This window comes from Gopherus evgoodei, chromosome 4 (assembly GCF_007399415.2).
Source record: "Gopherus evgoodei ecotype Sinaloan lineage chromosome 4, rGopEvg1_v1.p, whole genome shotgun sequence".
Classification (NCBI taxonomy): Eukaryota; Metazoa; Chordata; order Testudines; family Testudinidae; genus Gopherus; species Gopherus evgoodei.
The window spans coordinates 155,134,327-155,160,676 of NC_044325.1; the positions used below are offsets into that span (position 1 = coordinate 155,134,327).

General features: G+C 62.7%; 1 protein-coding gene across 2 annotated transcripts; it reads right to left on the reverse strand.

Moving 5' to 3' along the window:
- Nucleotides 1-3,872: 3,872 nt before the first annotated feature.
- On the reverse strand, nt 3,873-22,469 carry HSD3B7 (hydroxy-delta-5-steroid dehydrogenase, 3 beta- and steroid delta-isomerase 7). 2 transcript variants are annotated; one of them, XM_030562024.1, is made up of 8 exons: nt 22,363-22,465; nt 19,602-19,604; nt 17,516-17,672; nt 10,285-10,440; nt 9,501-9,609; nt 7,440-7,539; nt 6,397-6,559; nt 3,873-5,426 (listed from the first exon to the last, which is right to left on the reverse strand). In XM_030562024.1, exons 1-8 carry the CDS (start codon nt 22,432-22,434, stop codon nt 5,002-5,004), a joined length of 1,185 nt encoding a protein of 394 aa, XP_030417884.1. In that variant the 5' UTR covers nt 22,435-22,465; the 3' UTR covers nt 3,873-5,001. The 2 variants fall into 2 exon arrangements, with proteins under 2 accessions (XP_030417884.1, XP_030417885.1); XM_030562025.1 differs by lacking the exon at nt 19,602-19,604 and having other exon boundaries at nt 22,363-22,469.
- Nucleotides 22,470-26,350: the final 3,881 nt, after the last annotated feature.

The following is a 26,350-nucleotide window of genomic DNA, read 5'->3' on the forward strand; positions in this document are numbered from 1 at the left end:
TTGGGGTCAGGGTGACATATGCTCCGCCAGCCACGCCTGGGAGCACATCTGGCAGGGGCTGCATTAGCCTGTTTCTACCCGGGAAGGCCCGGGAAGGCCAGGAGTGGCCTGGTCCCCCCGAGCACTCCCCTCCGTGCCACAGACTGAACCCCTAACATTCATCCCCACCTTGCTCCCCTGCAGGCAGCGCTTGCCCGTTGTGCAAACACAGCTGCCTCTGGGGTGGAGCAACCCGAACAGCACAGACTGCTGGGGAGAGCGCCCCCTACTGAGCTCAGCCCACTCCCTGCAGCACAGCGCCCCCTAGTGCCGCACTGGGGCATTGGGGCCAGCCCTGACCGCCAGGAGAGAGCACCCCCTACTGAGCCTCCACCCCGATCTCTGCAGCACAGCGCCCCCTAGTGCCACATTGGGGCATTGGGGCCAGCCCTGACCGCCAGGAGAGAGCACCCCCTACTGAGCCTCCACCCCGATCTCTGCAGCACAGCGCCCCCTAGTGCCACATTGGGGCATTGGGGCCAGCCCTGACCGCCAGGAGAGAGCGCCCCCTACTGAGCCTTCACCCCGATCTGTGCAGCACAGCGCCCCCTGGCGCCCCACTGGGGCATTGGGGCCAGCCCTGACTGCCAGGGGAGAGTGCCCCCTACTGAGGCCCTGCCCCACTCCCTGCAGCACAGACCAAAGCCCTGGTCTCTACCCCCAAAGCTCTGCTGGTGCCCCTCTGTCCTGACTCGCAGCTCCCTGCTCTCCCAGCCCTGGGCTCCCCCCGCAGCTCAGCCCAGCTAGCCCCTCCCAGCCGGGGCAGGAAACGCCAGAACATCTGTTCCTAGCTCATGTGAACCCAACCCATGCAGCGGTGCCCCCCCCCACCCTGTCCCATAGGCGTTAGATGATGCCACAGCTTCATTATTTCCACCATGAGCTCGAGCCGCGCTGCTCAGCCAACACTGACAACTGCTCCCGTCCGGGCCCACCCTGGCTGAGCAGCCGCTCGGCAGGGAAAGGTCGTCTGACCCCACCCAGGCCACCAGCTCATCCAGCCAGGCCAAACGTGGGCAGGGAATGGACATACGGCTCCCCAGCCACAGCATCTGGGCTGCGACCTGCCCGGGGCCATCCTCTCTCGTCAGTGGGGAAACTGAGGCACAAACATGCCCAAGGCCCGTGCCTCAAAGGCACTTTGGCGCCTAATGCTCTTCAAAGCCAAGAGGCATTAGACACCTGCCATTGAGGGTCTAACCCTAAAGAATGTGCCCACACTCGGCACATCAACCCCAGGTCTTTGCAGCACCCCGCCATCCTGCTCCTCTGCACTCATGGACGCCTGGGTGCCCAGCCCTGCCCACCCCAGAATACAGGCTGGAGAAGTGCTTTGTGGGAGTTTTCCTCCCCGACCAGCCCTCTACTTTGGTGCCATGGGAACTCCCACAGTGAGCCTGCTGTGTGGCCCCCCACTGTCATGGGAGAGCACCCCCCTGCCCCACTCCCTACAGCACCCACCCCCAGGCACCAGCCAGTTTCACCCCCCACCTCGCTGCCTCCTGACCCGTCACACACAAGCCTTTGGAAAGCTGGGACTGCAGCTGGATGAGCATCTGCCATGGGGCCCAGGGTGCCAGCACCACCAGCGAGCTGGGACGGTGGAGCCCCCGCTCCCCCTGCTTCCTTTCGTTGAGTGGCGTAAAGGCCGGCTGGGGGCCAATATGAGTCACCCTGCTGCAGTTGCAGAGAAGGCGGCTAACGAGGGGTCTGGGCTGCAGGCCCAGGAGCGGCATGTGGCGGCCACGGGAGGTCACTGGCCTGCTCAGCTCGGCCCCGGGGAGGCCTCAGCTGGGGCAATGCCCAGTTCTGGGTGCTGCACCTTGGAGGCCGCCTAGGGGGGAAGCCAGAGGAGGGCAACAGAACGGAGCAAAAGCTTTCGAGCCCCCCGAGCCCTGAGGGGAGGTTAAAATCCTTGGGTGTGTTCAGGCTTGAGGAGAGAAACATGAGGAGGAACCTGAGGACAAGGAAACTTCGGGGCCCACCCAGCCCATCCCCAGCCAGTGCAGGATTACACCCGACAGGCCCATGATGAGCTAAAGCTTTAGAGCCAGGACTCCTGGGTTCTCTCCCCAGCTCTGGGAGGGGAGTGGAGTGAGGGGGCTAGAACTCAGGGGTTCTACACAACAGGGGGCACAAGGGGCTGCCTGATCTCAGGCGGGTTCTTTTAGCTCAGACACCCTCTTGGGCAGGGACTAGCTCTCGCTGCTTGTCATTGTCAGGGGGGATGGGATTGGGGGGCACATGCCAGGTTCCCCTCCTGCCACCCAGGGTGCTGTCCCCAATCCAGATGTTCCTGCCAGGAGGCTGGCAGATGTTCTCCCTCCCTGTTCCCATCTCAGGTCTGCCATGGAAGGCGGCTAATCCCCTTCTTTCGATATTTAAACCACCCCAGGCCCAGGGGATTATCTCACTGCGGGGACGCAGCACAGCCCTGTACAGGGCTCGGGTGAGCCCCGCAAATCCCTGCACCAGGGAATGAGCCCAGCCCGCCTGCTCTAACCACTAGACCCCACTCCCCTCCCAGAGCTGGAGATAGAACTCAGGAGTCCTAGAAGCCGTTCTGAATTTTAACCCAGGCTGCTAATGTCAGGGGCTTATGCCATTCACTGCGAGCAGCCGTGGAGCGATAGGGCAAAACTGAGGGTCAGCAATAGAGGGGGAGGGACCCCAGCTGTAGGACAGCAGAGGGCTGCGGGTCGGGAGTGAGAGGCACCGGCAGAGCTGGGGGTGGCAGGGCTGGGCTGGCAGGGGCTGCAGGTCAGGAGTGAGGGGCACTGGCAGAGCTGAGGGGTGGGGGGGAGCCCAGGGCTGGGCTAGCAGGGGCTGCGGGTCGGGAGTGAGGGGCACCGGCAGAGCTGGGCTAGCAGGCGCTGCGGGTCGGGAGTGAGGGGCACCGGCAGAGCTGGGCTAGCAGGGTGGAACAGAGGCTGGAAGAGAGTTGGACCAAAGTCAAAGCTGTGTAAACAAACCTGGCGACCTTTGGCCGTGCCCAGCTGTGCCAGGCGGGTTTCACGGTGCAGGGGGCCAGGGCAGAGCAGGTGTGGGAGTGAGGGCTGGCAGCAGAGTGCAGCGCTGCGGTTGGAGATAATCACACCCAGGCTCGTTTGGCTGCCACATGGGAGACTGAGGGATGGGCCGGGGCCCAGTCACTGCACCACAGCCAGGGCCAGAGTCTGGCTCTCAAGCGGGAAAGTCCCTGCCCCCTTCCCCACCCCCTGAGCCAGCCAGTCCCCTGCCCTGGGCCGGATGGGCGCCGGCGCCCCCTAGAGGGGACAGGCCCTTGCCCCATTCCCCGCCCCCTGAGAGAGCCGGGCCCTGCCCTGGGGCCGGATGGGCGCCGGCGCCCCCTAGAGGGGACAGGCCCTTGCCCCATTCCCCACCCCGAGAGAGCCAGGCCCTGCCCTGGGGCCGGATGGGAGCCGGCGCCCCTTAAAGGGAACAGGCCCTTGCCCCATTCCCCACCCCCTGAGACAGCCAGTCCCTGCCCTGGGGCCAGGTGGGAGCCAACGCCTCCTAGAGGGGACAGGCCCCTGCCCCATTCCGCACCCCCTGAGACAGCCAGTCCCCTGCCCTGGGGCCAGACAGGCCCCTGCCCCATTCCTCACCCCGTGAGACAGCCAGTCCCCGCCCTGGGACCGGACAGGCCCCTGCCCCATTCCTCACCCCATGAGACAGCCAGTCCCCGCCCTGGGACCGGACAGGCCCCTGCCCCATTCCCCACCCCCTGAGACAGCCAGTCCCCGCCCTGGGACCGGACAGGCCCCTGCCCCATTCCTCACCCCATGAGACAGCCAGTCCCCTTCCAACCCTACAAAAAATGATTTTATCCATTTTCCAGGGATCATTTCAGAGTTTAATTAATACATAAGTTACTAGACTTTGCGTGGTGCGTCTGTGTGGAATGTGCTGTGGACGTTCAGCCTCTTCTTATAATTAGTCATAATAAAATTATAATAATTAATAACTATTGAGGAAATTAATGCTTAGATCAGAGGTACTGGTGCGCTGAAGGAAAGCCTGGAGCTGGAGTCTGATGGGGAATGGACTCCAATCCAACAGGTCTAATGGGCAGGTTGGCTTCCATGGAGAATGGAGTCCAGGCTGGGGGATAATACATAGGCTGGAAAGAAATCCCGGAGTGGTATCTCCGTGGAGAATGGAGTCCAGGCTGGTGGATAATACATAGGCTGGAAAGAAATCCCGGAGTGGGATCTCCATGGAGAATGGAGTCCAGGAGCCATCTGAGTAGGATCCGGGTCCAGCTGTCTGACCAGCCTCTGCGATGACATGGGGCTGGGGGGGAGGGGGGGCTGCAGGTCCAGATCCCGTTACGGTAGAGTTGGTTCCTCCCCAGAAGTGCTCTGGGGATCTGGACCAAAGCACTAGGATGGTAACAAAATCCAGATGCGGATCCATTTGCAATCAGCGTGGGCTGGTCTGCAGCAGTGCACTGGGGTGGGGGTGGGCAAAAGCTGGACTCCGGGAGGGGAACATGGATCCCAAGGTAACCAAGTCCGCTGTGTGCCGGGATGAGACAAGACCTGGGCTGGCAAATTCCTCTGCACGGAGGGGCACAGGCTGGAAGCAAAACCCGGATCTGGAATCTATCTCCATGGAGCCAGATTCACTGGAAGGCTGGAGGTAGGATCAGAGCAAAACCCGGATCCGGATTCCCGCATCCCCCGCCCTGATATCCATGGGCTGAATCAAAATCCGGATCTGGATTCACACATCCCCTGCTCAGACACACACGGGATGGAAGCAAAATTTGAATCCAGATTCCCTCCCCCCCTTCCCTGACACCCATGGAAGTAAAACCCGGATCCAGATTCCCACACCCCCCGGCACTGGTGGGTTGGAACAACACCTGGATCTGGATCCCTCTCTCCGGAGCCGGATTCATTGCGAAGAAACACGCAGGCTGGAACCAAGGCCCAGCTGCTCAGTCCCCCACCTGCCCTACTTCCCTGCCTCTCTCTGGGCGTCGACCTCCTGGAGCCAGGCCACCGTGCGGGCTCGGCTCTCTTCCCAGCTGTAGAGGGGCTGGTAGCCGAAGTGGCGCTGGGCCTTGTCCGTCTGCACCGTGAAGGTGGTGCTGGCCACGGCCAGGGTGTATGGGTTGAGCAGAGGGGCATAGGAAAAGAAGGGCCGGAGAAGCCGTCGGAGGAGATCATTGGCCAGGGCCAGACAGCGCAGAAGCCAGTGGGGCACGACGGGCTGGGAGCCCAGGAGGCGGAAGCCGCAGGAGGCCAGGATCTCCATGTTAAAGTCCTCGTAGCTCTTGTAGGGGGAGGCATCGTAGCAGAAGTAGACCTGGCCCCCGATAGCCGCCGGGGCCTCCTGCATCTGCCGTGCCACCAGCACGTGCATCCAGGCCACGTTGCCTGTAGGGGGGAGGGATAGCTCAATGGTTTGAGCATTGGCCTGCTAAACCCAGGACTGTGAGTTCAGTCCTTGAGGGGACCACTTAGGGATCTGGGGCAAAAATCAGTACTTGGTCCTGCTAGTGAAGGCAGGGGGCTGGACTCAATGACCTTCTGAGGTCCCTTCCAGTTCTAGGAAATGGGTATATCTCCAATTATTATTTTATTATTATAGGGGAGACAAAGGGGGGGCATCAAACACCCAGCCCTGATCTGCCCCAGGAGGGGGCAGCACTGCGCTCACCTCTGCCCCCAGCCCACGGATAAATCTCCCCTCTTTGGCCGGGAATTCAATCCTGCATGTGAGCTGCAGCCACTAGATGGCGACATCGCTCAGACACACACACCACCCCAAGCCCCTCCAGCAGGGGGCAGTGCTATACACACACAATCCCACCTCCAGAGCAAGCCCCATTTTCACACACACACAGCACACACCCCTCACCCCCCACCAAGGAGTATTAGCAGACTTGAAGAGGGGGACCTGGGCTAGCGGGGGGCTGTGGGTCAGGAGTGAGGGGGCACCAGCAGGGCTGGGCGAGGGGGGCAAGGCTGAGCTAGCAGGGGCTGCAGGTCGGGAGTGAGGGGCACCGGCAGGGCTGCGCTGGCAGGGCTGCGGGTCGAGAGTGAGGGGCACCGGCAGGGCTGGGCTAGCAGGGGCTGCAGGTCAGGAGTGAGGGGCACCGGCAGGGCTGGGCTGGGCTAGCAAGGGGGCTGTGGGTCAGGAGTGAGAGGCACTGGCAGAGCTGGGGGTGGGGCAGAGCTGGGCTAGCAGGGGCTGCGGGCCGGGAGTGAGGGGCGCCGTCAGGGCTGGGCTAGCAGGGACTGCGAGTCGGGAGTGAGGGCACGGGCAGGGCTGGGCTGCGGGGGGGCAGGGCTGGGCTAGCAGGGGCTGCGGGTTGGGAGTGAGAGGCGCCGCGCTGTCACTCACCCACGTAGACCCGGCCGTGCTCGGTGCTGACGGGAATGGCCCGGAGCAGCCTCCGTCCCGTCTGCAGCCCCTTCTCATAGAATTCCTTCATTAGCGGGTGTTTCTCCCCATAGATCCCCGTGGGGCGCAGGGCACACGTCACCAGCCACCGACCGCCCCCTAGCTGTGGGCAGACATGGAGGGTGAGCACTCAGATGCCTGGGTCCCAGTTCCTAACCCGGGCGCCTGGGTCCTCTCTCATAGACTCATAGACTTTAGGGTCAGAAGGGACCATTAGCGTCATCTAGTCTGACCTCCTGCACAACGCAGGCCACAGAATCTAACCCACCCACTCCTGTAACAAACCCCTAACCTATGTCTGACTTACTGAAGTCCTCAAATCGTAGTCTGAAGACCTCAAGCTGCAGAGAATCCTCCAGCAAGTGACCCATGCCCCATGCTGCAGAGGAAGGCGAAAAACCTCCAAGGCCTCTGCCAATCTGCCCTGGAGGAAAATTCCTTCCTGACCTCAAATATGGCGATCAGCTAAACCCTGAGCATGTGGGCAAGACTCACCAGCCAGACACTCAGGAAAGAATTCTCTGCAGTAACTCAGATTCCATCCCATCCAACATCCCATCACCGACCACTGGGCATACTTACCTGCTGATAACCAAAGATCAGTTGCCAAATTAATTGTCAAAATTAGGCTATTCCATCATACCATCCCCTCCATAAACTTATCAAGCTTAGTTTAAAGCCAGATATGTCTTTTGCCCCCACTACTCCCCTTGGAAGGCTCCTCACTCCCCAGAGGCTGGGTGGTCGGCGTGATGCCGTCCCGGATGCCTGGGTCTCATTGCCGATCGCAATCTCTCTTCCCCTCCCTCGCCCCGATGGCTGCAGAGTCCTTATTAGGCTTGTCCCGGATGCCTGGGTTCCATTTCTTTTCCCAGACACCTGAATCCCATTTCCTCCCTCCCGTGGGGTTGTGGGGCAGGGGATGCAGAGCTCCGCCGGGGTGCTCTCCCCCATCCCAGGGGCTGTGCCAGGGGGCTACTTACAGGTGTCCCATTGGCCTCGATGACCATGCGCTCGGCCTGCGCCTTGCTCAGGGGGTACGGCTGCTCGTGCTGGGCATCGTAGGCTGAGTCCTCATTCCCCCTGCAACGGGCAAGACAGAAGCTCAGGGGCAGTGCCACTTCCTTCCTGCCTTTCCCCTTTCCAGGATCCCACTGCCCCCACCACCCCTCTGCCTGAGCTCTGGTAGTCCCTGCCCCCCTTCCCTTAAACCCTTCTGCAATCCCACCGCCCCCACCACCTCTCTGCTCGGAGCTCTGGCAGTCCCAGTCCCCTTCCCCTTAAACCTTTCTGCAATCCCACCGCCCCCACCACCTCTCTGCTCTGAGCTCTGGCAGTCCCTGCCCCCCTCCCCTTAAACCCTTCTGCAATCCCATCGCCCCCACCACCCCTCTGCTCTGAGCTCTGGCAGTCCCTGCCCCCCCCCTTAAACTCTTCTGTGATCCCACTGCCCCCACCACCCCTCTGCTCTGGGCTCTGGCAGTCCCTGCCCCCCTCCCCTTAAACCCTTCTGTGATCCCACCACCCCTCTGCTCTGGGCTCTGGCCACCTCCCCAGCCTCTCCCCCTCCGGTATTACACCTCCCGAAACCCCTCAGCTGGCTCCAAGCAATGGAGGGATATTGGAACAACCCCCAGACAGCGCTAGATGGAACCTGCTGTCCTCAGCCACCGACATCCGGAGGGGCCACACTGGGGGTGTGTGCAAGCAACAAAACCAGATGCACAGTTGTTTGGCACCTGAAAAGCGTCAGGGTATGAAAACAGGACCCAAGCATCCGGGACGGCAGACAGACGTAGCCTGGCCAGCGGGGGGAGGGGAGGACCCAGGCGTCCGGGACAGCAGTGAAGGGCGTCACAGCTCAACGTGCCCGCTGCCTGCAGTGTGTTTGTTTCATGTGGTGGTTGCCATGGGGCTGGGGTGGGAACCCTGAGGGAAGCCCTGGGTGGGGCTGGAAACAGCTGAAGCTGGATGGGAGCCAGAGACCGCAGCAGGGAGGGGTGGGGAGTCATGGAATCCTAGACTCACAGGACTGGAAGGGACCTCGAGAGGTCGTCTAGCCCAGGCCCCCACACTCATGGCAGGACTAAGGGTTTGCTAGACCAGGGGGTCCCAAACTGGGGCTGGGGAACCCTTCAGGGTTCTCAGAAACTATTCAGTAACAGCAGACAGAGCCGTCCCTGGGGACCCCGGGCACAGGAGGCGGCAGCCCGGGCCCTGTGACCACGACATCCTGGCAGAACAAGTTTAAGCTTCGCTATATCGTGCGTAGTTTTCCTGGCCTGCTCAGGACCCGAATGCTTGTGGGAGGAACCTTTCATTGAGCTGGCTTCTTAAATACCTTCCTGCTGGTTCCCGTCTGATACTCCCTGATAAAACACGCAGGAGGCTTAATCGAAGTGATACGAGCTACAGGAGTGAATCTGGGAAGAGTGTTACCGTTTTCATAATGTAAAAACGTTAATAATGGAATCAGAAATGATGTGGAATAAGGAACAAGTCCAGTTCCTTCAATCTTCCCTCACAGCTCATGGTTTCTAGACCTTGAACCATTTTTGTTGCTCTTCTCTGGACTTTCTCCAATTTGTCCACACCTTTCCTGAAATGTGGCACCCAGAACCGGACTCAATACTCCAGCTGATTCTGTAGCAGCGCGGAGCAGAGCGGAAGAATCACTTCTCGTGTCTTGCTTACAACACTCCTGCTAATACAGCCCAGAAGGATGTTTGCTTTTTTGTAACAATGTTACATTCTTGACTCATATTTAGCTTGTGGTCCACTATGACCTCTAGATCCCTTTCCGCAGTTCTCCTTCTTAAGCAGTCATTTCCCATTATGTGTGTGCAGCTGATTGTTCCTTCCTATAGATGAGGGCCTTTAACTCCTAGGACACCTGGGTTGTGTCCCTGGCTCTAAGAGGGGAGTGGTGTCTAGTGGTTAGAGCAGGGAGGGGCTGGGAGCCAGGACTCCTAGGTTCTCTCCCTGGCTGTGGGAGGGCAGTGGTGTCTAGTGGTTAGAGCAGGGGAAGCCAGGGGCCTAGGTACCTGTAGAAGGGATCCCCCTTGATGTTGGGGCCCACAACCTCCATGCTGCTGGTGTAGATCAGATACTGGGTCCCATGCTCGATGCAGGCGTCAATCACGTTCTTGGTCCCTGGAGGTGGGGGGAGAGGAAAACACGGAGTTAATCAGGTATCCGAGCACCCCCAACTCTGCCTGGCATGAGAGCCTTCTCCTCCGCAGCCCAACCCCTGCCCCAGGTCCTGGAGCAGCCAGGGCAGGCAGGGGGAGCCAGGACTCCACAGTTCTACCCCAGCCCTGTACCTCAGTTTCCCTTCTGCACCTAAATCCTCTAGGTCTGGAATCATTCGCTGTTACTCAGAAGAGGTGCATCAGGCTCATGGGGGAGCCAGGACGTGGCTAGTGGGGTCCCCCCCCCGGATTCACTCACCCACCCGGTAGCGTGACTTGTGTTTGGTAAACAGCTGGCAGAGGCGGCACCTGCTGCCACTTCCCTCTTCAGTCCCTTGGCTGCGTGGGAGGGATTTTCCAAAGCTCAGGGCTTTTCCAGCGGAAACCTGGAAGCAGGACAGACAGCCCAAGCCAAGAGCAGCGGAGATGGCTCGGAGGAGCAGGAAAGGAGACGTTCAGGATTGCAGTCCTAGAGGGGGTGTTGGCTGCTGGGGGGAGGGTGTTCCCGGCTACTCCAGAGCCAGTAGGGGGCGCTATCGGGAGCGAGGCAGGAATACTGGCTGACTGGGGCGAGCGCTCTGCAGCAAAACGCCCCCCTAGCGACGTGCTCTGCCCCAGCCCCAGCCGCTTCCCGTACCGTGAACGTTCACCTCCGTGATCTTCTCGGGCGGGACCCTGCCCCACACGTCCACCAAGCTGGCTGCGTGGATCACTACATCTGCTCCCTTCACGGCAGCCCCAACGTCCGTGGGGCTACTGATGTCCCCCAAGATCAGGGTCACCTTCACCTTGTCTGAAACAGAGATACAGAGCCCCGGTGAGAGGGCTTGAAGTGGGGTGGGGGGTTGGATCCAGGACTCCTGGGTTCTATCCTGCCCCTGGGAGGAGAGTGGGGTCTGGTGGGTTGGAGCTGGGAGCCAGGACTCCTGGGTTCTCTCACCAGCTCTGGGAGAGGAGTGGGGGCTAGTGGTTAGAGCAGGGGGGCTGGGAGCCAGGACTCCTCGGTTCTCTCCCCAGCTCTGAGAGCAGAGTGGGGTCACTTCTTTTACTGGTATCTTGACTGTCTCCTCTTTCCTGTCAGCTGGGCCGGTGGCACCCGGCTCCCATCCAGTGTCAGGCCCGCCCCGCATTCCTGTCCGGCCCTGACCTGACCCATGCGTCTCTCTCCCTCCCGGCCTTCATGGCAAGGAGCTGTTCCTCCACAACACATTTTCCGATAGAAACCACCAGATGGAAACAGACAGTGGCACATCCTCCAGCAGAGAGAGGATCAGGCAAACACGGGAGTTTTGGGAAATGGGGAACAGGCATTTTACCTCCAGGGGGCACTGGCTCCCATCCGGCCCCAGGGCAGGGACTGGCTGGCTCAGGGGGGCAGGGAATGGGGCAGGAGCCTGTCCCCTCCAGGGGGCGCTGGCTCCCATCCGGCCCCAGGGCAGGGACTGGCTGGCTCAGGGGGGCGGGGAATGGGGCAGGAGCCTGTCCCCTCTAGGGGGCGCTGGCTCCCATCCGGCCCCAGGGCAGGGACTGGCTGGCTCAGGGGGGCGTGGAATGGGGCAGGAGCCTGTCCCCTCTAGGGGGCGCTGGCTCCCATCCGGCCCCAGGGCAGGAACTGGCTGGCTCAGGGGGGCAGGGAATGGGGCAGGAGCCTGTCCCCTCTAGGGGGCACTGGCTCCCATCCGGCCCCAGGGCAGGGACTGGCTGGCTCAGGGGGGCGGGGAATGGGGCAGGAACCTGTCCCCTCTAGGGGGCACTGGCTCCTATCCGGCCCCAGGGCAGGAACTGGCTGGCTCAGGGGGGCGGGGAATGGGGCAGGAGCCTGTCCTCTCCAGGGGGCGCTGGCTCCCATCCGGCCCCAGGGCGTGGGACTGGCTGGCTCGGGGGCAGGGAATTGACATGAAGCCTGCCCCTCTAGGGGGCACTGGCTCTGATCCAGCCCCAGGATGGGGACCAGCTGGCTCAGGGGGGCGGGGAATGGGGCAGGGGCCTGTCCCCTCTAAGGGGCGCTGGCTCCCATCCGGCCCCAGGGCAGGGACTGGCTGGCCCCGGGGGGGTGGGGAATGGGGCAGGGGCCTGTCCCCTCCAGGGGGCGCTGGCTCTGATCCAGCCCCAGGGCAGGGACTGGCTGGCTCAGGGGGGTGGGGGTGGATCCAAGGCTCAGATGAAAGGTGATTTCTCAACAATATTTTCGCAGAAAAATTTGATTCCCTGTTTCACTGGCTCCAGTCGGGAATCCAGTGGAAACTCTCCAGGCATCTTGAACCGAAGCCGTGATTAATTCATCCCATGGAGCAACACACGTCTGAAAGCCAGTTTCTTCCACTGGAAGTTTCCTAATAAACAGCCCTGCCGGTGCCCCTCACTCCCGACCCACAGCCCCCTGCCCCCCCTAGCTCTGCCAGTGCCCCTCGCTCCCGACCCGCAACCCCCTGCCCCCCCCAGCCCTGCCGGTGCCCCTCACTCCCAACCCCAGCCCCTGCCAGCCCAGCCCTGCCCCCCCAGCCCTGCCGGTGCCCCTCACTCCCGACCCGCAGCCCCTGCTAGCCCAGCCCCGCCCCCCCATCCTGCCGGTGCCCCTCACTCCCGACCCGCAGCCCCTGCTAGCCCAGCCCCGCCCCCCCCACCCTGCCGGTGCCCCTCACTCCCGACCTGCAGCCCCTGCCAGCCCAGCCCCACCCCCCCCAGCCCTGCCGGTGCCCCTCACTCCCGACCCGCAGCCCCTGCTGGCCCAGCCCTGCTCCCCCCAGCCCTGCTGGTGCCCCTCACTCCCGACCCGCAGCCCCTGCCGGCCCAGCCCTGCTGGTGCCCCTCACTCCCGACCCGCAGCCTCCTGCCCCACCAGCCCTGCCAGTGCCCCTCACTCCCGACCCGCAGCCCCTGCTAGCCCAGCCCTGCCCCCCTCACCCTGCCGGTGCCCCTCACTCCTGACCCGCAGCCCCCTGCCCCCCCACCCCTGCCAGTGCCCCTCACTCCCGACCCGCAGCCCCCTGCCCCACCAGCCCTGCCAGTGCCCCTCACTCCCGACCCGCAGCCCCTGCCCCCCCACCCCTGCCCCCCTCACCCTGCCGGTGCCCCTCACTCCCGACCCGCAGCCCCTGCTAGCCCAGCCCTGCCCCCCTCACTCTGCCGGTACCCCTCACTCCCGACCCGCAGCCCCCTGTCCCCCCAGCCCTGCCGGTGCCCCTCACTCCCAACCCGCAGCCCCCTGTTAGCCCAGCCCTGCCCGCCCCACCCTGCCGGTGCCCCACACTCCTGACCCACAGCCCGTGCTAGTCCAGCCCTGCCCCCACCACCCTGCCTGTGTCCCTCACTCCCGACCCGCAGCCCCTGCCAGCCCAGCCCTGGACTCCTGCCCAGCTCTGCCAGTGCCCCTCACTCCCGACCCGCAGCCCCTGCTAGCCCAGCCCTGGTCTGCACCCCCGTTTCTGCTGGTGCCCCCCTACCAGCTCTATCTCTTTGGACAGGGGATGGCGGGAGCAGGATTCCAGTTACAGGCCACGGCTGGGTTATGCTGGGCTGTTGCCAAGGTGAACAAATCCAGGGCCTGGCCCAGGACATAAATCTCCGGGCCCAGGCAGCTGGGGCCCCCCCAGCTGAGGATCTAATCAATTCTGCTCTTCCTCCAGCTCCCTGACAGCGTCTGGAGCCATTCCTGGGGAGCAGCTCTCAGACGGGTCAGGCACGAGGCAAGAGCTGACCACACAGCGTGGGTGCTGCTGGAAACCAAACAGACTCTCAGTCCACGTGCTCTAACCACAGGCTCCCACTCCCCTCCCAGAGCTGGGAGAGAACCCAGGAGTCCCGGCTCCCAGCCCCTCCCTGCTCTAACCACTAGCCCCCACTCCCCTCCCAGAGCTGGGAGAGAACCCAGGAGTCCTGGCTCCCAGCCCCCTCCCCCACTCTAACCCACCAGACCCCACTCCCCTCCCAGAGCTGGGAGAGAACCCAGGAGTCCTGGCTCCCAGCCCCCTCCCCCACTCTAACCCACCAGACCCCACTCCCCTCCCAGAGCTGGGAGAGAACCCAGGAGTCCTGGCTCCCAGCCCCCTCCCCCACTCTAACCCACCAGACCCCACTCCCCTCCCAGAACCGGAGAGAGAACCCAGGAGTCCTGGCTCCCAGCCCTTCCCTGCTCTAACCACCAGCCCCCACTCCCCTCCCAGAGCTGGGAGAGAACCCAGGAGTCCTGGGGACTAGTGAGGAGCACTCTGGGGCTGGGAGTCAGGACTCCTGGGTTCACACCGGCGCTCATGAGTAACTGACACACACCCTCTCCCCGCAATGCGCACACTCAGTACGTGACTTAGCGCACACAAAACAGACACACAAACGCCCATTGTCCTGGGTTGACCCACAGAGCCAGCAGCTAGAGATACGGCTCTGATCCCTCCTGCAGGCGCTGTGCCCCCCCAGCTCCTCCCACACACACACACATTGAGATCACCATCTGCATGCCGACCCTCAGACAGGAGCCGGGGCTGGGATGACAAAACATGTTACTTCCTTCGGCGTCTGTGTGTCCACACGCACTTCCCCCTGCTGGAGGGAATCAGGGCCATGTGGGTGGGACACAAAGGGGAAATGGTCTATAATATCTGTATGACTCCCCCCACACACGTGTGCCTCAGTTTCCCTCTGTACTTTGCATAGCTGCCTGGGACAGGGGGACAAAAGGGTTAACCCTGCTCCTGGAACAGCACAGGAGAGCGGGTGGGGAGGGGTAGGACGCCTGGCTGTCTCGGAGGCACTACAGGACAGGTTGAAGTCGACCCAAATCAACAAGGGTCTGGAGAGACAATCTCGGCGCCAAGGATTCTCAACAGCGGGAAGCACAGGCCGGGTGTGTGGGGGTGCAGGACCCTGTGGCTTCCGCAGGACCCAGCCTGGGCGTACTCGCTGTGGGAAGCGCACGGAGGGGCAGAGGATGCTGAATGCTCCAAGGTCAGACCCAAGAGGTGAAGCCGTGTGAGCTTCTTGCCCTGGAGACAGTCTGCTCCAAGGGAGAGGAGGCTCCCCAGAGTCCTGACTGGCCTTGTGGGGAGCAGTTCCAGAGCATTGCCCGGGGACTCTGTGGCACAACGTTTCTAGGAAAACAAAGCACAGGTGCCAGATGAAATCAGGTTTGCCTGGGACGGAGGCGATCACTCATCTGCCACCCAGCCAGGGAGGGCCCAGAGAGCAAATTCTGGGGGGAAAGTTATCACCCGACCAGACCCCTTGGGGGCAGGGAGCTGGTCACAGACAGGATCCCACCACAGGCACCATCTCCTGTTGGACTCCCCTGGGCTCAGCCTCCTGTGGTTCCCAGTGGGATCAGTGGTCAATGGAGAGATCTCCATGGGGTGGAGAGATTCTGGGATGAAGGGAAACCTGGCATGATAATGGCATAGAGATACACTTAGAGTGTTTGCGGACGATACCAAGCGGGGAGAGGTTGCAAGTTCTTTGGAGGATAGGATGAAAATTCAAAATGATCTGGACATACTGGAGAAATGGTCTGAAGTCAATAGGATGAAATTCAATAAGGAGAAATGCAAAGTGCTCCACTTAGGAAGGAACAATCAGTTGCACACCCACAATGGGAAATGGCTGCCTAGGAAGGAGAACTGCAGAAAGGGATCTGGGGGTCAGAGTGGACCACAAGCTAAATATGAGTCAACAGTGTGATGCTGTTGCAAAAAAAGCACATGTAATTCTGGGCTGTATTAGCAGGAGTGTTGTAAGCAAGACACAAGAGGTGATTCTTCCGCTCTACTCAGGGGTGGCTCCAGGCACCAACACCCCAAGCGCGTGCTGGGGCGGCAAGCCGCAGGGGGCGCTCTGCGAGTCGCCGCGAGGGTGGCAGGCAGGCTGCCTTCGGCAGCATGCCTCCGGAGGGTCCGCTGGCCCCACGGCTTCAGCGGACCTCCCGCAGGCAGCCTGCCTGCCGTGCTTGGGGCAGCAAAATGCCTAGAGCCGCCCCAGACTCTACTCCGTGCTGATTAGGCCTCAACTGGAGTATTGTGTCCAGTTCTGGGTGCCACATTTCAGGAAGGATGTGGACAAATTGGAGAAAGTCCAGAGAAGAGCAACAAAAGTTATTCAAGGTTTAGAAACCATGAGCTGTGAGGGAAGATTGAAAGAACTGGGTTTGTTTAGTCTGTGGAAGAGAAGACAGAGGGGACACATAACTAGACGACCTGTCGAGGTCTCTCCCAGTCGTGTGATTCTATGTTCCAACCCCCTCAAACACTACAGGGCCGTGGGACCTGGGAAAAGGGTCCACATGCGGCTATTTGCCCTACCGATGGCTCAGGTCCCTGGGCAGACACAGGCCAGCTCGGGTGGGGCGGTGGGTAGTGGGGGTTCCCCAGCTTGGATGCCCTCCTCGGGTAGGGTAGCATCACTTGGAGGCACGAGTCAGGCCCCGCAGCCGCGGGCTCAAACCACGGCTGGGAGCAAAGGCGTCGCGGAAAGTGGAAACAGCTGAACTAGCAGGGAACGGTCGCTTCCTCCCCCGGCTTCGCCTCTCACTCAGAGCAAAGGCCCTGGAGCCTCAGGACGCCCGTCAGCAAGGCCGGCATGTGAGCGGGACCGAGCCCTTCCAGCTCCGCACGGGGGGCGTGAGTCACGCGGGCGTGTCTGCAGCTCACAGCTGTGACCCGGGAAGCGAGCTCCCGCCTGCCTGCCCTCGCCGGGATGGCCAAGCCCAGTGGGATCCGAGCCCCCGGCGGGGCGTGGGGGGAGACGCAGGTAGCGGGAGAAGCCCCAGGGAAGGGGAAAGCAGCCGAGAGGCGGTGGCTGGTCACAGAGACACCTGCTCAGAGGTGACACGGCCCTGCTGGGTTCCCTTAACCAATCCCAGCCCCCTGGGGGTGGGGGTGGAGAGGACTCTGCCCTGGGGGTGAGGGCAATGGGGTCCTTGCACGCACACAGCCCCAAAGGGGACCTGCCAATGTCAGGGAGCACCCTGCACCCCCGGCCATCAGAGCCCCAGGGACACTGCCCCTGCTCCCAAATATTCCCTCCCTCCCTCCCTCGCCCACAGCTTAGGGGGATGGGCACCCCCTGCCAGCTGAGCCATGGGAGGAAGGTGAGGCCCCTGCCCCCCTCGCCGATGAAGGGAGGGGGTCATGGCAGGACCCAGCCCACTTTCACACCCAAAGGTTTCAAGGTGGCAGATGGGTGCTGACGGGTGGGAGGGCATGAAAGCTTCCCCCCCCAGCACCGCCCCATCGCCGCACATCCGGTTAGCGTCATCTAAAGGAGCAGGCCTTATGCGGGGGGGGGACGGGAAGCTGCTCCGCGTGTTGGCCTCTGGGCTTGACGGATAAGAAACCGAGCTGGGAGGATCTGGAGGTGGCCAGCAGATAACGCGGATGGGTCTGAACTCCCCCAGGACACGGGTTAATATGCCCCTGTTTGGATCGGCCTCCAAGGGGTAGAGGAGGGATGAAGGGGGATTTCCTGTAATATTTTCCGGAAGCCCACATCTGCCTCAGTTTCCCTCTGTACTTTTCGCGGGTGTCCTGGGGGGCAGGAGGAGGGGGAAAAGGTTAACCCTGCTCCCAGAATAGCCAGGGCTGTTAAGGAACTGGTGGAGATTGACATAGATCAACAACGGAGGGGTCTGGAGAGACAACGCCGGCTGCAAGCCTGGTTGACTCGCCATGCAGAGCTCAAGAGGCAAAGTGGGGTGGGGAGGGTTGGAGCCCCCCAGCTCAGTCTAGGAGGTGGAGAGGGAAGGAGGGGGTCCCTTGGGGGTCTGGCCTGCTGGCGTGTTTCCTCCAAGGGACTGTTTCCACGGTGGGGTATGGCCCTGTGACTGTCTGGGGGCACGCAGCCCTGCCCCCTCTAGAGGGAATCGGGGGGCACGCCCCACGCCTCACCTGTCCCCAGCTGCCCCAGGGCCGGATCCAGCTGCAGATCGAAGACGCGCACCTCGGCCACGTTGGGCGACCGCTCCACCAGCATCCGCACCAGATGGGAGCCCAGGAACCCGCAGCCGCCCGTCACCAGATAGACCTGGCCCCACTCCATCAGGCCCTACGGGTGGAGAAGGGAGACAGGCCAGGGGTTAGGCCAGTGGTGTGGGCGCCATGGGGGGGTTCAGGCCGGGCATGTGTGTGCAAGGGGGGTAGGATTTCACATACCAATCCTTTCTCTCTGCCCTGGACGCCTGCTTCCTGTCCCACTGGCTCCCTGGGAGATGCGGGGCCCCCTCAAGATGAATCCCCAACACTGTGGTCCCAGACTCCTGGGTCCCAGCTCTGCCACCTTCCCGAGCCCTCCTGCCCCCAAACAGCACGGGTCAGATGTCCCCCCCCAGACCCAGACTTAATGACCCCTCTGTGGCAGGTGCCGACTCCCAGGGCTATAATTTACGGCTTTGCTACCCGGATGCCTGGGTTCCCCCCTCCGCGTTGTGGGTTGTGGGAACCCTGAGCAGACTGGAGAGCAATTTCCTCTCTGACCTAGGGAAAGACAAAGGAAGCCTGTGTGTTTATGAGCCCGTATCAGTGGCCAGGAAGCAAAGCCGCCCTTGAATTTGCAACTGGCCAAACCATTCTCCGCATCACAAAGAACAACAAGCAAGGACAAGCAGCTGAGGGGCAGGGCACCTAGAGGACACAGCTGCACAGCGCTGCTGTAGGGGACGCTGAGATGCAGCAACTTCTGGGGCGGGGCAGCTGGGGAACAGCCGCATATAACGCCAAACGGGGACGGCTCACCTGGCACAAAGATGCAGCCACCTTGGGGCAGGAGGCAACTGTAAGGACTCGGGGGCTCGGTAGGGGGCGCTTTCCCCTGGCCGTGAGGGCTGGCCCCAGTGCGGCACTAGGGGGCGCTGTGCTGCAGGGAATGGGAAGGGGGATCAGCAGGGGGCGCTCTCCCCTGGCAGTCAGGGCTGACCCAATGCCCCAGTGTAGTGCTAGGGGGTGCTGTGCTCCAGGGAGCCAGGTGAAGGCTCAGTAGGGGGCGCTTTCCCCTAGCACCAGGGCTAGCCCCAGTGCAGCACTAGGGGGCGCTGTGCTGCAGGTACAGGGCTCAGTAGGGGGCGCTTTCCCCTGGCACAAGGGATAGCCCCGGTGCGGCACTAGGGGGCGCTGTGCTGCAGGTACAGGGCTCAGAAGGGGGCGCTCTCCCCTGGCAGCCAGGGCCGGGCCAGCCCCGTGGTGGTGTGTCTCAGCCGCAGATGTTATTGCTGAGTTTTTCTATGGCATTAGCATCTTAACACTACAACATGGCGGGGCCCTGTGGTGCCGGGCGCCGCCCAGACCCACAGCGGATCCGGTCCCTGCCCCAAAGGGCTCACAGTCTAACCAGAGAAAGGCAGGAACAGTCTCCCCTTTCCCAGCTGGGGAAACTGAGGCTCAGAGAGACCCAGGACTTGTGCCAGGGGCCACAGGGAGTCTATGGCAGAGCCAGGGATAGAACCCAGGAGTCCTGGCCCTCAGTCCTGCTCCAACCACTAAACACCACTCCCCTCCCAGAGCCAGGGAGAGAACCCAGGAGTCCGGATCACCCAGCCCAGCACCCTAAGCACAGCTCAGATCCGGTCTCGATTTCCCAACAAGAGGAAGGCCAGTAAATGAGGGAAACCTGCTTAGGAGAGGGAAATGACAGGGATCGTTTCGTGCTTCCCTGACGCAGGAGTAATTGTCCACCCCCCACTCCCCAGGGAGCCCAGCCAGCCAGGGTCTGCGCTCAGGAAGTGACTGGATGCTGTATGCAGCCAACCCCAGTCCCCCTTTGCGGGCAGAACCCAGGAGTCCTGGCTCCCAGCCTCACCTCTAATCCACCTCACCTCCCAGAACAAAGAATAGAACCCAGGAGTCCTGGCTCCCAGCTCATCTGTTCTAACCTACTAGACCCCCCCCCCCTGCCCGAGCTGGGATAGAACCCAGGAGTCCCGGCTCCTGCCCCCCGCTGCTCTAACTCACTAACCCAGCATGGTGGGAAGGGAGAGCACACCTGCTCTGAGGGTTGGCAGCAAGGCACGCAGCCAGCTGAGCTGTTTGAATTTAAGGGCTGCCCCCCTGTCTGTATCATTGCCAAGAGGTGCCCATGGATCACCACGCACTAACTCAGACTTCAGGTGGTTGGCAGGGAGAGATCGACCCCCTCTGGCACTTCAAAAGTCACTGCAAGCACTGGGGCTATTGGGGGTAACCGGCACAGCTGGGGGGGCACGTGGGTCGGGAGGGGGGGCACTGGCAGAGCTGAGAGCGGACTGGGTGGATTCTGTCTCAGATCGGCCCATGGGCCCAGCCCAGTGTCCCGTCTTCTGGAGACAGAAGAGGTTAGATCCAGCTCATTTCACGGGCCCAACCTGGCCGGACGTCCCCACAGTGCGCCCCACGCCAGGCCTTGCTGATGCCCCAGGTGTTGGCAGGTCTCCGGCCGCCTTCCAGCGGGGAGCGAGACGCTTCCCAACTCTGCTTCAGAAGCCTTCATTACCCAGGGCGGGGCAGCCGGATGCGAGGACACAGAGAACAGATGGAGCCGGTCTGGTGAGTCCTCTGGTCTTGGCAAAAATCACAGGTAAACAGCACCTGAGCTCAGCTCCCGGCAGCACAGCACCCCCTAGAGCCACCCTGACTGCCAGGGGAGAGCGCCCCCTGCTGATCCCTCTGCCGTGCCCCCTAGCGCCACCCTGACTGCCAGGGGAGAGTGCCCCTGCTGATCCCTCTGCCATGCCCCCTAGCGCCACACTGGGGCATTGGGGCCAGCCCTGACCGCCAGGGGAGAGCACCCCCTACTGATCCCTCTGCTCTGCCCCCTAGCGCCACACTGGGGCATTGGGGCCAGCCCTGACCGCCAGGGGAGAGCACCCCCTACTGATCCCTCTGCTCTGCCCCCTAGCGCCACACTGGGGCATTGGGGCCAGCCCTGACTGCCAGGGGAGAGCGCCCCCGACTGATCCCTCTGCCGTGCCCCCTAGCGCCACCCTGACTGCCAGGGGAGAGTGCCCCTGCTGATCCCTCTGCCATGCCCCCTAGCGCCGCACTGGGGCATTGGGGCCAGCTCTGACTGCCGGGGGAGAGCACCCCCTACTGATCCCTCTGCTCTTCCCCCTAGCGCCACACTGGGGCATTGGGGCCAGCCCTGACTGCCAGGGGAGAGCGCCCCCTACTGATCCCTCTGCCTTGCCCCCAGCACCACCCTGACCACTAAGGCTCTCATCCTGGTTAGTTCCCAGCCCACAGTAGCCGTTTTCCCATGTGGGCCCCTCCTGGTTCCCCCCTCCCCCTTTCCAGAGGCGAGTGTCCAAGGTAAAGCGGAGATAAGGGGCTGGCATGGCCATGAGATTAGAACCAGCTCTGCCCTTGGCCCGTGGCCACCATGTAACACGGTCACGCCGGGAGAGAACCACAATCCTGGCTCCCAGCCCCGACTACTCTAACCCACCAGACCCCACTCCCCCTCCCAGAATTGGGGGCAGAACCAGGAGTCCTGGCTCCTACCCTCCCCCATTCAGAACCCTGGGCCCATCTGGCGGCTCCCAGAAGGTGCCCAGGCTGTGCTGCCTGACCCCGGCTGAGGGATGCCCTGCGGCATGGTGTGACCTGGTCCCATGTAAACAGGATCAGCCTGGCTAGCAGGTGCTATTACTTCAGAGCTCTAAGCCCAGCCAGGCTGGCCTAGTTCTTAGAGCAGCTCCCAGCCAGGAGCGGCATTAACCCTCGTCCCAGAACAGGGGCCAGACACCGGGCTAGATGGGCCCCTGGGTCTGGCCCGGGAGGGGAAGCACCTGTTCTCTCACTAGCGGGAAGGGCGCGACGGGGTTAACTGAGCAGAGATGGGAATGGAAAATTTCTCAGACGCTGAATTTGTTCCAGCTTCTACACATCAGAGCAACTGCCGTGTATCCCCCCCACCGCTGGAAATGGAACCCAGGAGTCCTGGATCCCTCCCCCTCCCCCCGCCAACTCCAAGCCACCAGACCCCACTCCCCTCCCAGAGCTGGGGACAGAACCCAGGAGTCCTGACTCCCAGACCCCCCCTGCTCTAACCCACCAGACTCCACTCCCCTTCCAGAGCTGGGGACAGAACCCAGGAGTCCTGGTTCCCAACTCCCCTGCTCTAACCCACCAGACCCCACTCCACTCCCAGAGCTGGGGAGAGAACCCAGGAGTCCTGGTTCCCAACTCCCCTGCTCTAACCCACCAGACTCCACTCCCCTCCCAGAGCTGGGGACAGAATCCAGGAGTCCTGGTTCCCAACTCCCCTGCTCTAACCCACCAGACCCCACTCCACTCCCAGAGCTGGGGACAGAATCCAGGAGTCCTGGTTCCCAACTCCCCTGCTCTAACCCACCAGACCCCACTCCCCTCCCAGAGCTGGGGACAGAATCCAGGAGTCCTGGTTCCCAACTCCCCTGCTCTAACCCACCAGACCCCACTCCCCTCCCAGAGCCGGGGACAGAACCCAGGAGTCCTGACTCCCAGACCCCCTCTGCTCTAACCCACCAGACCCCACTCCACTCCCAGAGCTGGGGAGAGAACCCAGGAGTCCTGGTTCACCACTCCCCTCCCAGAGCCAGGGAGAGAACCCAGGAGTCCGGCTCCCAACCCCCCCGCTCCCGCTGGCTCTAACCCACTAGACCCATCCCCCAGAACCCAACAGGGAACCCAGGAGTCCGGGAAGCGCCCAGCCAGGTGCGCAGCTCCCAGTCGCGCGCTCTGTGCCGTGCGCAGGTGCCGCGCAGTGCCGCGGGGTGGGGGGGCGGTACCTGATCGGGCCTGGGCTCCCCGGACTCCGGGGTTCCCGGCTGGCCGCTGCTGCGCTCTTGCTCCTGTGACATCCTCCTGCTCTGCGCCCCTCCATGGGGCCGCCTGGGTATGTAGCGACAGCGGTCGCCCCGCCCCCCGCCGGCGGGTCCTAGCGCCCGCCCCGCTGCGCCGGACGCCTGGGTTCTCTCCCCAGCCCTGGGGGCGGGTAGGTGTGGAGCAGGGGGCTGAGAGCTAGAACGCCTGGGTCCTCTCCCTAGCTGGGGCGGGGGGAGGGGGGGAGGGGGGGAGCCAGGACTCCTGGGTTCTCTCCTCCACCCTGGGAGGGGAGGGGGGTATGGAGGGGGAGGGAGCCAGGACTCCTGGGTTCTCCCCCCAGTTCCAGGAGGGGAGGGGGTACAGAGCGGAGGGCGGGGCTGGGAGCCAGGACTCCTGGGTTCTCTCCCTAGCTGTGGGAAGGAAGTGGGGTCTAATGGGTAGAGCAAGGCGGAGGGGGAGCCAGGGCTCCTGGGTTCTATTCCCCTTTCTCCCTGGATTCTGTAGGTGCTCGCGGGGCAGCCCCAGCATCTCCTACCTCGAAGCGATTTCAGTCCCGGAGCGGGGGGGTGGGCAGCAAGAACCTAGAACCTGCTCGTCACCCCGCCGGGCACCCCCACCGAGCCGACACCCCCTAGTGGGGCAGGGCCTTGCCCCATCTTTCTATTCTCTGAATCCATGTGGGGTGCACAGGCTGGGGGGGAGCGTGGCCGGGAGGAGGAACACCACGTGCAGGGGCAACTGGACCCATTCAAGTTCCAGGCTGGGATCGCCTGTCTGCCCCCCACCTCTTTCAGCCCCGTGACTGACAGGTCCTTTTTCCGCTATGCAGCACCACTTCCCTATTCTCCGCACCTCACCGGATCTGGGGCGGCTGCGCCCCGCTCCTTCCCCCACCTGCCCGAGAGGTTCTTAGAAGTGCACCGAGCGCCCCATTGCGGCCAATGCGCAGCACCCCGGCTGCGGCACTTACTGGATTTAAAATAAAGGCGGGGGGTGAGTGGGGTTAAGTGTAGGGAGGGGAAGAACAACCCAGGAGTCCTGGCGCCCAGCCCCGCCCCCCACACTCTAACCTCTAGACTCCCTTCCCTCCCAGAGCTGGGGATAGAACCCAGGAGTCCTGGCTCCCAGCTCCCCCCACTCTAACCACTAGACCCCCTTCCCTCCCAGAGCTGGGGATAGAACCCAGGAGTCCTGGCTCCCAGCTCCCCCCACTCTAACCCACTAGACCCCCTTCCCTCCCAGAGCTGGGGATAGAACCCAGGAGTCCTGGCTCCCAGCTCCCCCCTTTAACCCACTAGACCCCCTTCCCTCCCAGAGCTGGGGATAGAACCCAGGAGTCCTGGCTCCCAGCTCCCCCCACTCTAACCCACTAGACCCCCTCCTCTCCCAGAGCTGGGGACAGAACCCAGGAGTCCTGGCTCCCAGCTCCCCCCACTCTAAACCACTAGACCCCCTCCTCTCCCATAGCTGGGGATAGAACCCAGGAGTCCTGGCTCCCAGCTCCCCCCACTCTAACCCACTAGACCCCACTCCCTTCCCAGAGCTGGGGATAGAACCCAGGAGTCCTGGCTCCCAGCTCCCCCCACTCTAACCACTAGACCCCCTCCTCTCCCAGAGCTGGGGATAGAAACCAGGAGTCCTGGCTCCCAGCTCCCTCCACTTTAACCTACTAGACCCCCTTCCCTCCCAGAGCTGGGGAACCCAGGAGTCCTGGCTCCCAGCTCCCCCCACTCTAACCCACTAGACCCCCTTCCCTCCCAGAGCTGGGGATAGAACCCAGGAGTCCTAGCTCCCAGCTCCCCCCACTCTAACCCACTAGACCCCCTTCCCTCCCAGTGCTGGGGATAGAACCCAGGAGTCCTGGCTCCCAGCCCCCCCACTTTAACCCACTAGACCCCCTTCCCTCCCAGAGCTGGGGATAGAACCCAGGAGTCCTGGCTCCCAGCTCCCCCCACTCTAACCCACTAGACCCCCTTCCCTCCCAGAGCTGGGGACAGAACCCAGGAGTCCTGGCTCCCAGCTCCCCCCACTCTAAACCACTAGACCCCCTCCTCTCCCAGAGCTGGGGACAGAACCCAGGAGTCCTGGCTCCCAGCTCCCCCCACTCTAACCCACTAGACCCCACTCCCTTCCCAGAGTGGGGACAGAACCCAGGAGTCCTGGCTCCCAGCTCCCCCCACTCTAACCCACTAGACCCCCTTCCCCCCCAGAGCTGGGGATAGAACCCAGGAGTCCTGGCTCCCAGCTCCCCCCACTCTAACCACTAGACCCCCTCCTCTCCCAGAGCTGGGGATAGAAACCAGGAGTCCTGGCTCCCAGCTCCCCCCACTCTAACCCACTAGACCCCCTTCCCTCCCAGAGCTGGGGATAGAACCCAGGAGTCCTGGCTCCCAGCTCCCCCCACTCTAACCACTAGACCCCCTCCTCTCCCAGAGCTGGGGATAGAAACCAGGAGTCCTGGCTCCCAGCTCCCTCCACTTTAACCCACTAGACCCCCTTCCCTCCCAGAGCTGGGGAACCCAGGAGTCCTGGCTCCCAGCTCCCCCCACTCTAACCCACTAGACCCCCTTCCCTCCCAGAGCTGGGGATAGAACCCAGGAGTCCTAGCTCCCAGCTCCCCCCACTCTAACCCACTAGACCCCCTTCCCTCCCAGTGCTGGGGATAGAACCCAGGAGTCCTGGCTCCCAGCCCCCCCCACTTTAACCCACTAGACCCCCTTCCCTCGCAGAGCTGGGGATAGAACCCAGGACTCCTGGCTCCCAGCCCCGTCCCCCCCACACTAACCACTAGACCCCACTCCCCCCCCCCCCCGAGCTGGGGAGAGAACCCAGGCGTCCTGGCTCCCAGCCCCCCCTGCTTGGAGGCTATTCGTTGGGGGCAGCACCTGTTCCAGCAGGGATTCAGCCCCTCGCTGAACCCCAGCTCCAGCCACATGGGGGTCTCCAAGCCAGCACAGGGCAGAGCTGGGGGGATTCTTACCTTACGGGCCTGCGCTGCTCCCAGCAGGTGACACAAGGAGCCGTAACCAGACCCCGGGGTTCCTCTTTCACACACTGAGCCACTTTCGCTTGCAAACCCGCTGGGTGTCTGCCACCAGCAGGGCATGGGCGGGTATCGGGGGGAGCGCTTGTGCCAGATCAGAGCCTGCGCCCCCGAGGGGGGAAGGTCCCTGTCCCATTCCCCACCCCCCAGGCCCAGCCAGTCCCCCATCCTGGGGTTGGATTGGAGCTGGTACCCCCTAGAGGGGAAATGTCCCCATGTCCCATTCCCCACCCCAAGCAAGCCAGTCTCCTGGCCTGGGGCTGGATCAAGGCCAGCGCCCCCTAGAGCAGGGGTGGGCAAACTCTGGGCAGCACGGTAAGGGGGCACACAGCAGGGGGGCTTGGATAGAGGGCAGGGGAGTTCAGGGTGGTGGTCAGGGGGCACGGGTGTGGATACGGGTCGGGGTGGGGAGTAGGGGGTTGAATGGGGGCAGGGAGTCCCAGGGGGGCCAGTCAGGAAGGAAGAGGGTTGGATGGGGTGGCAGGGGACAGGAGTTCAGGGGGGCAGTCAGGGACAAGGAGAAGAGATGGTTGGATGGGGCAGCGGTCCCAGGGGGGCCCCTCAGGAATGAGAGAAGGGGTTTGATGGGGCGAGGAGTGTCTGGGGGTGGTTGTGGGGGCACGACCCCCTCCCCTAACTTGCCCGCCATACAATTTCCAAAACCCAATGCCGCCCTCAGGCCAAAAAGTTTGCTCGCCTCTGCCCTAGAGGGTAAAGGCCCCATGTCCCATTCCCCACCCGAGCCAGCCAATCCTGGTCGAGATTGGAAAAACAGCCAATCACACACAGTCTCTCTCTCTCTCACACACACAGATGGCAGGGGTAAGAGACACACGAAAACCTGAGACCCACAACCAGGGTAAGAAAAAATATAAATTACCCCCCTTTGGGTGTCTGTATTTCTTTTC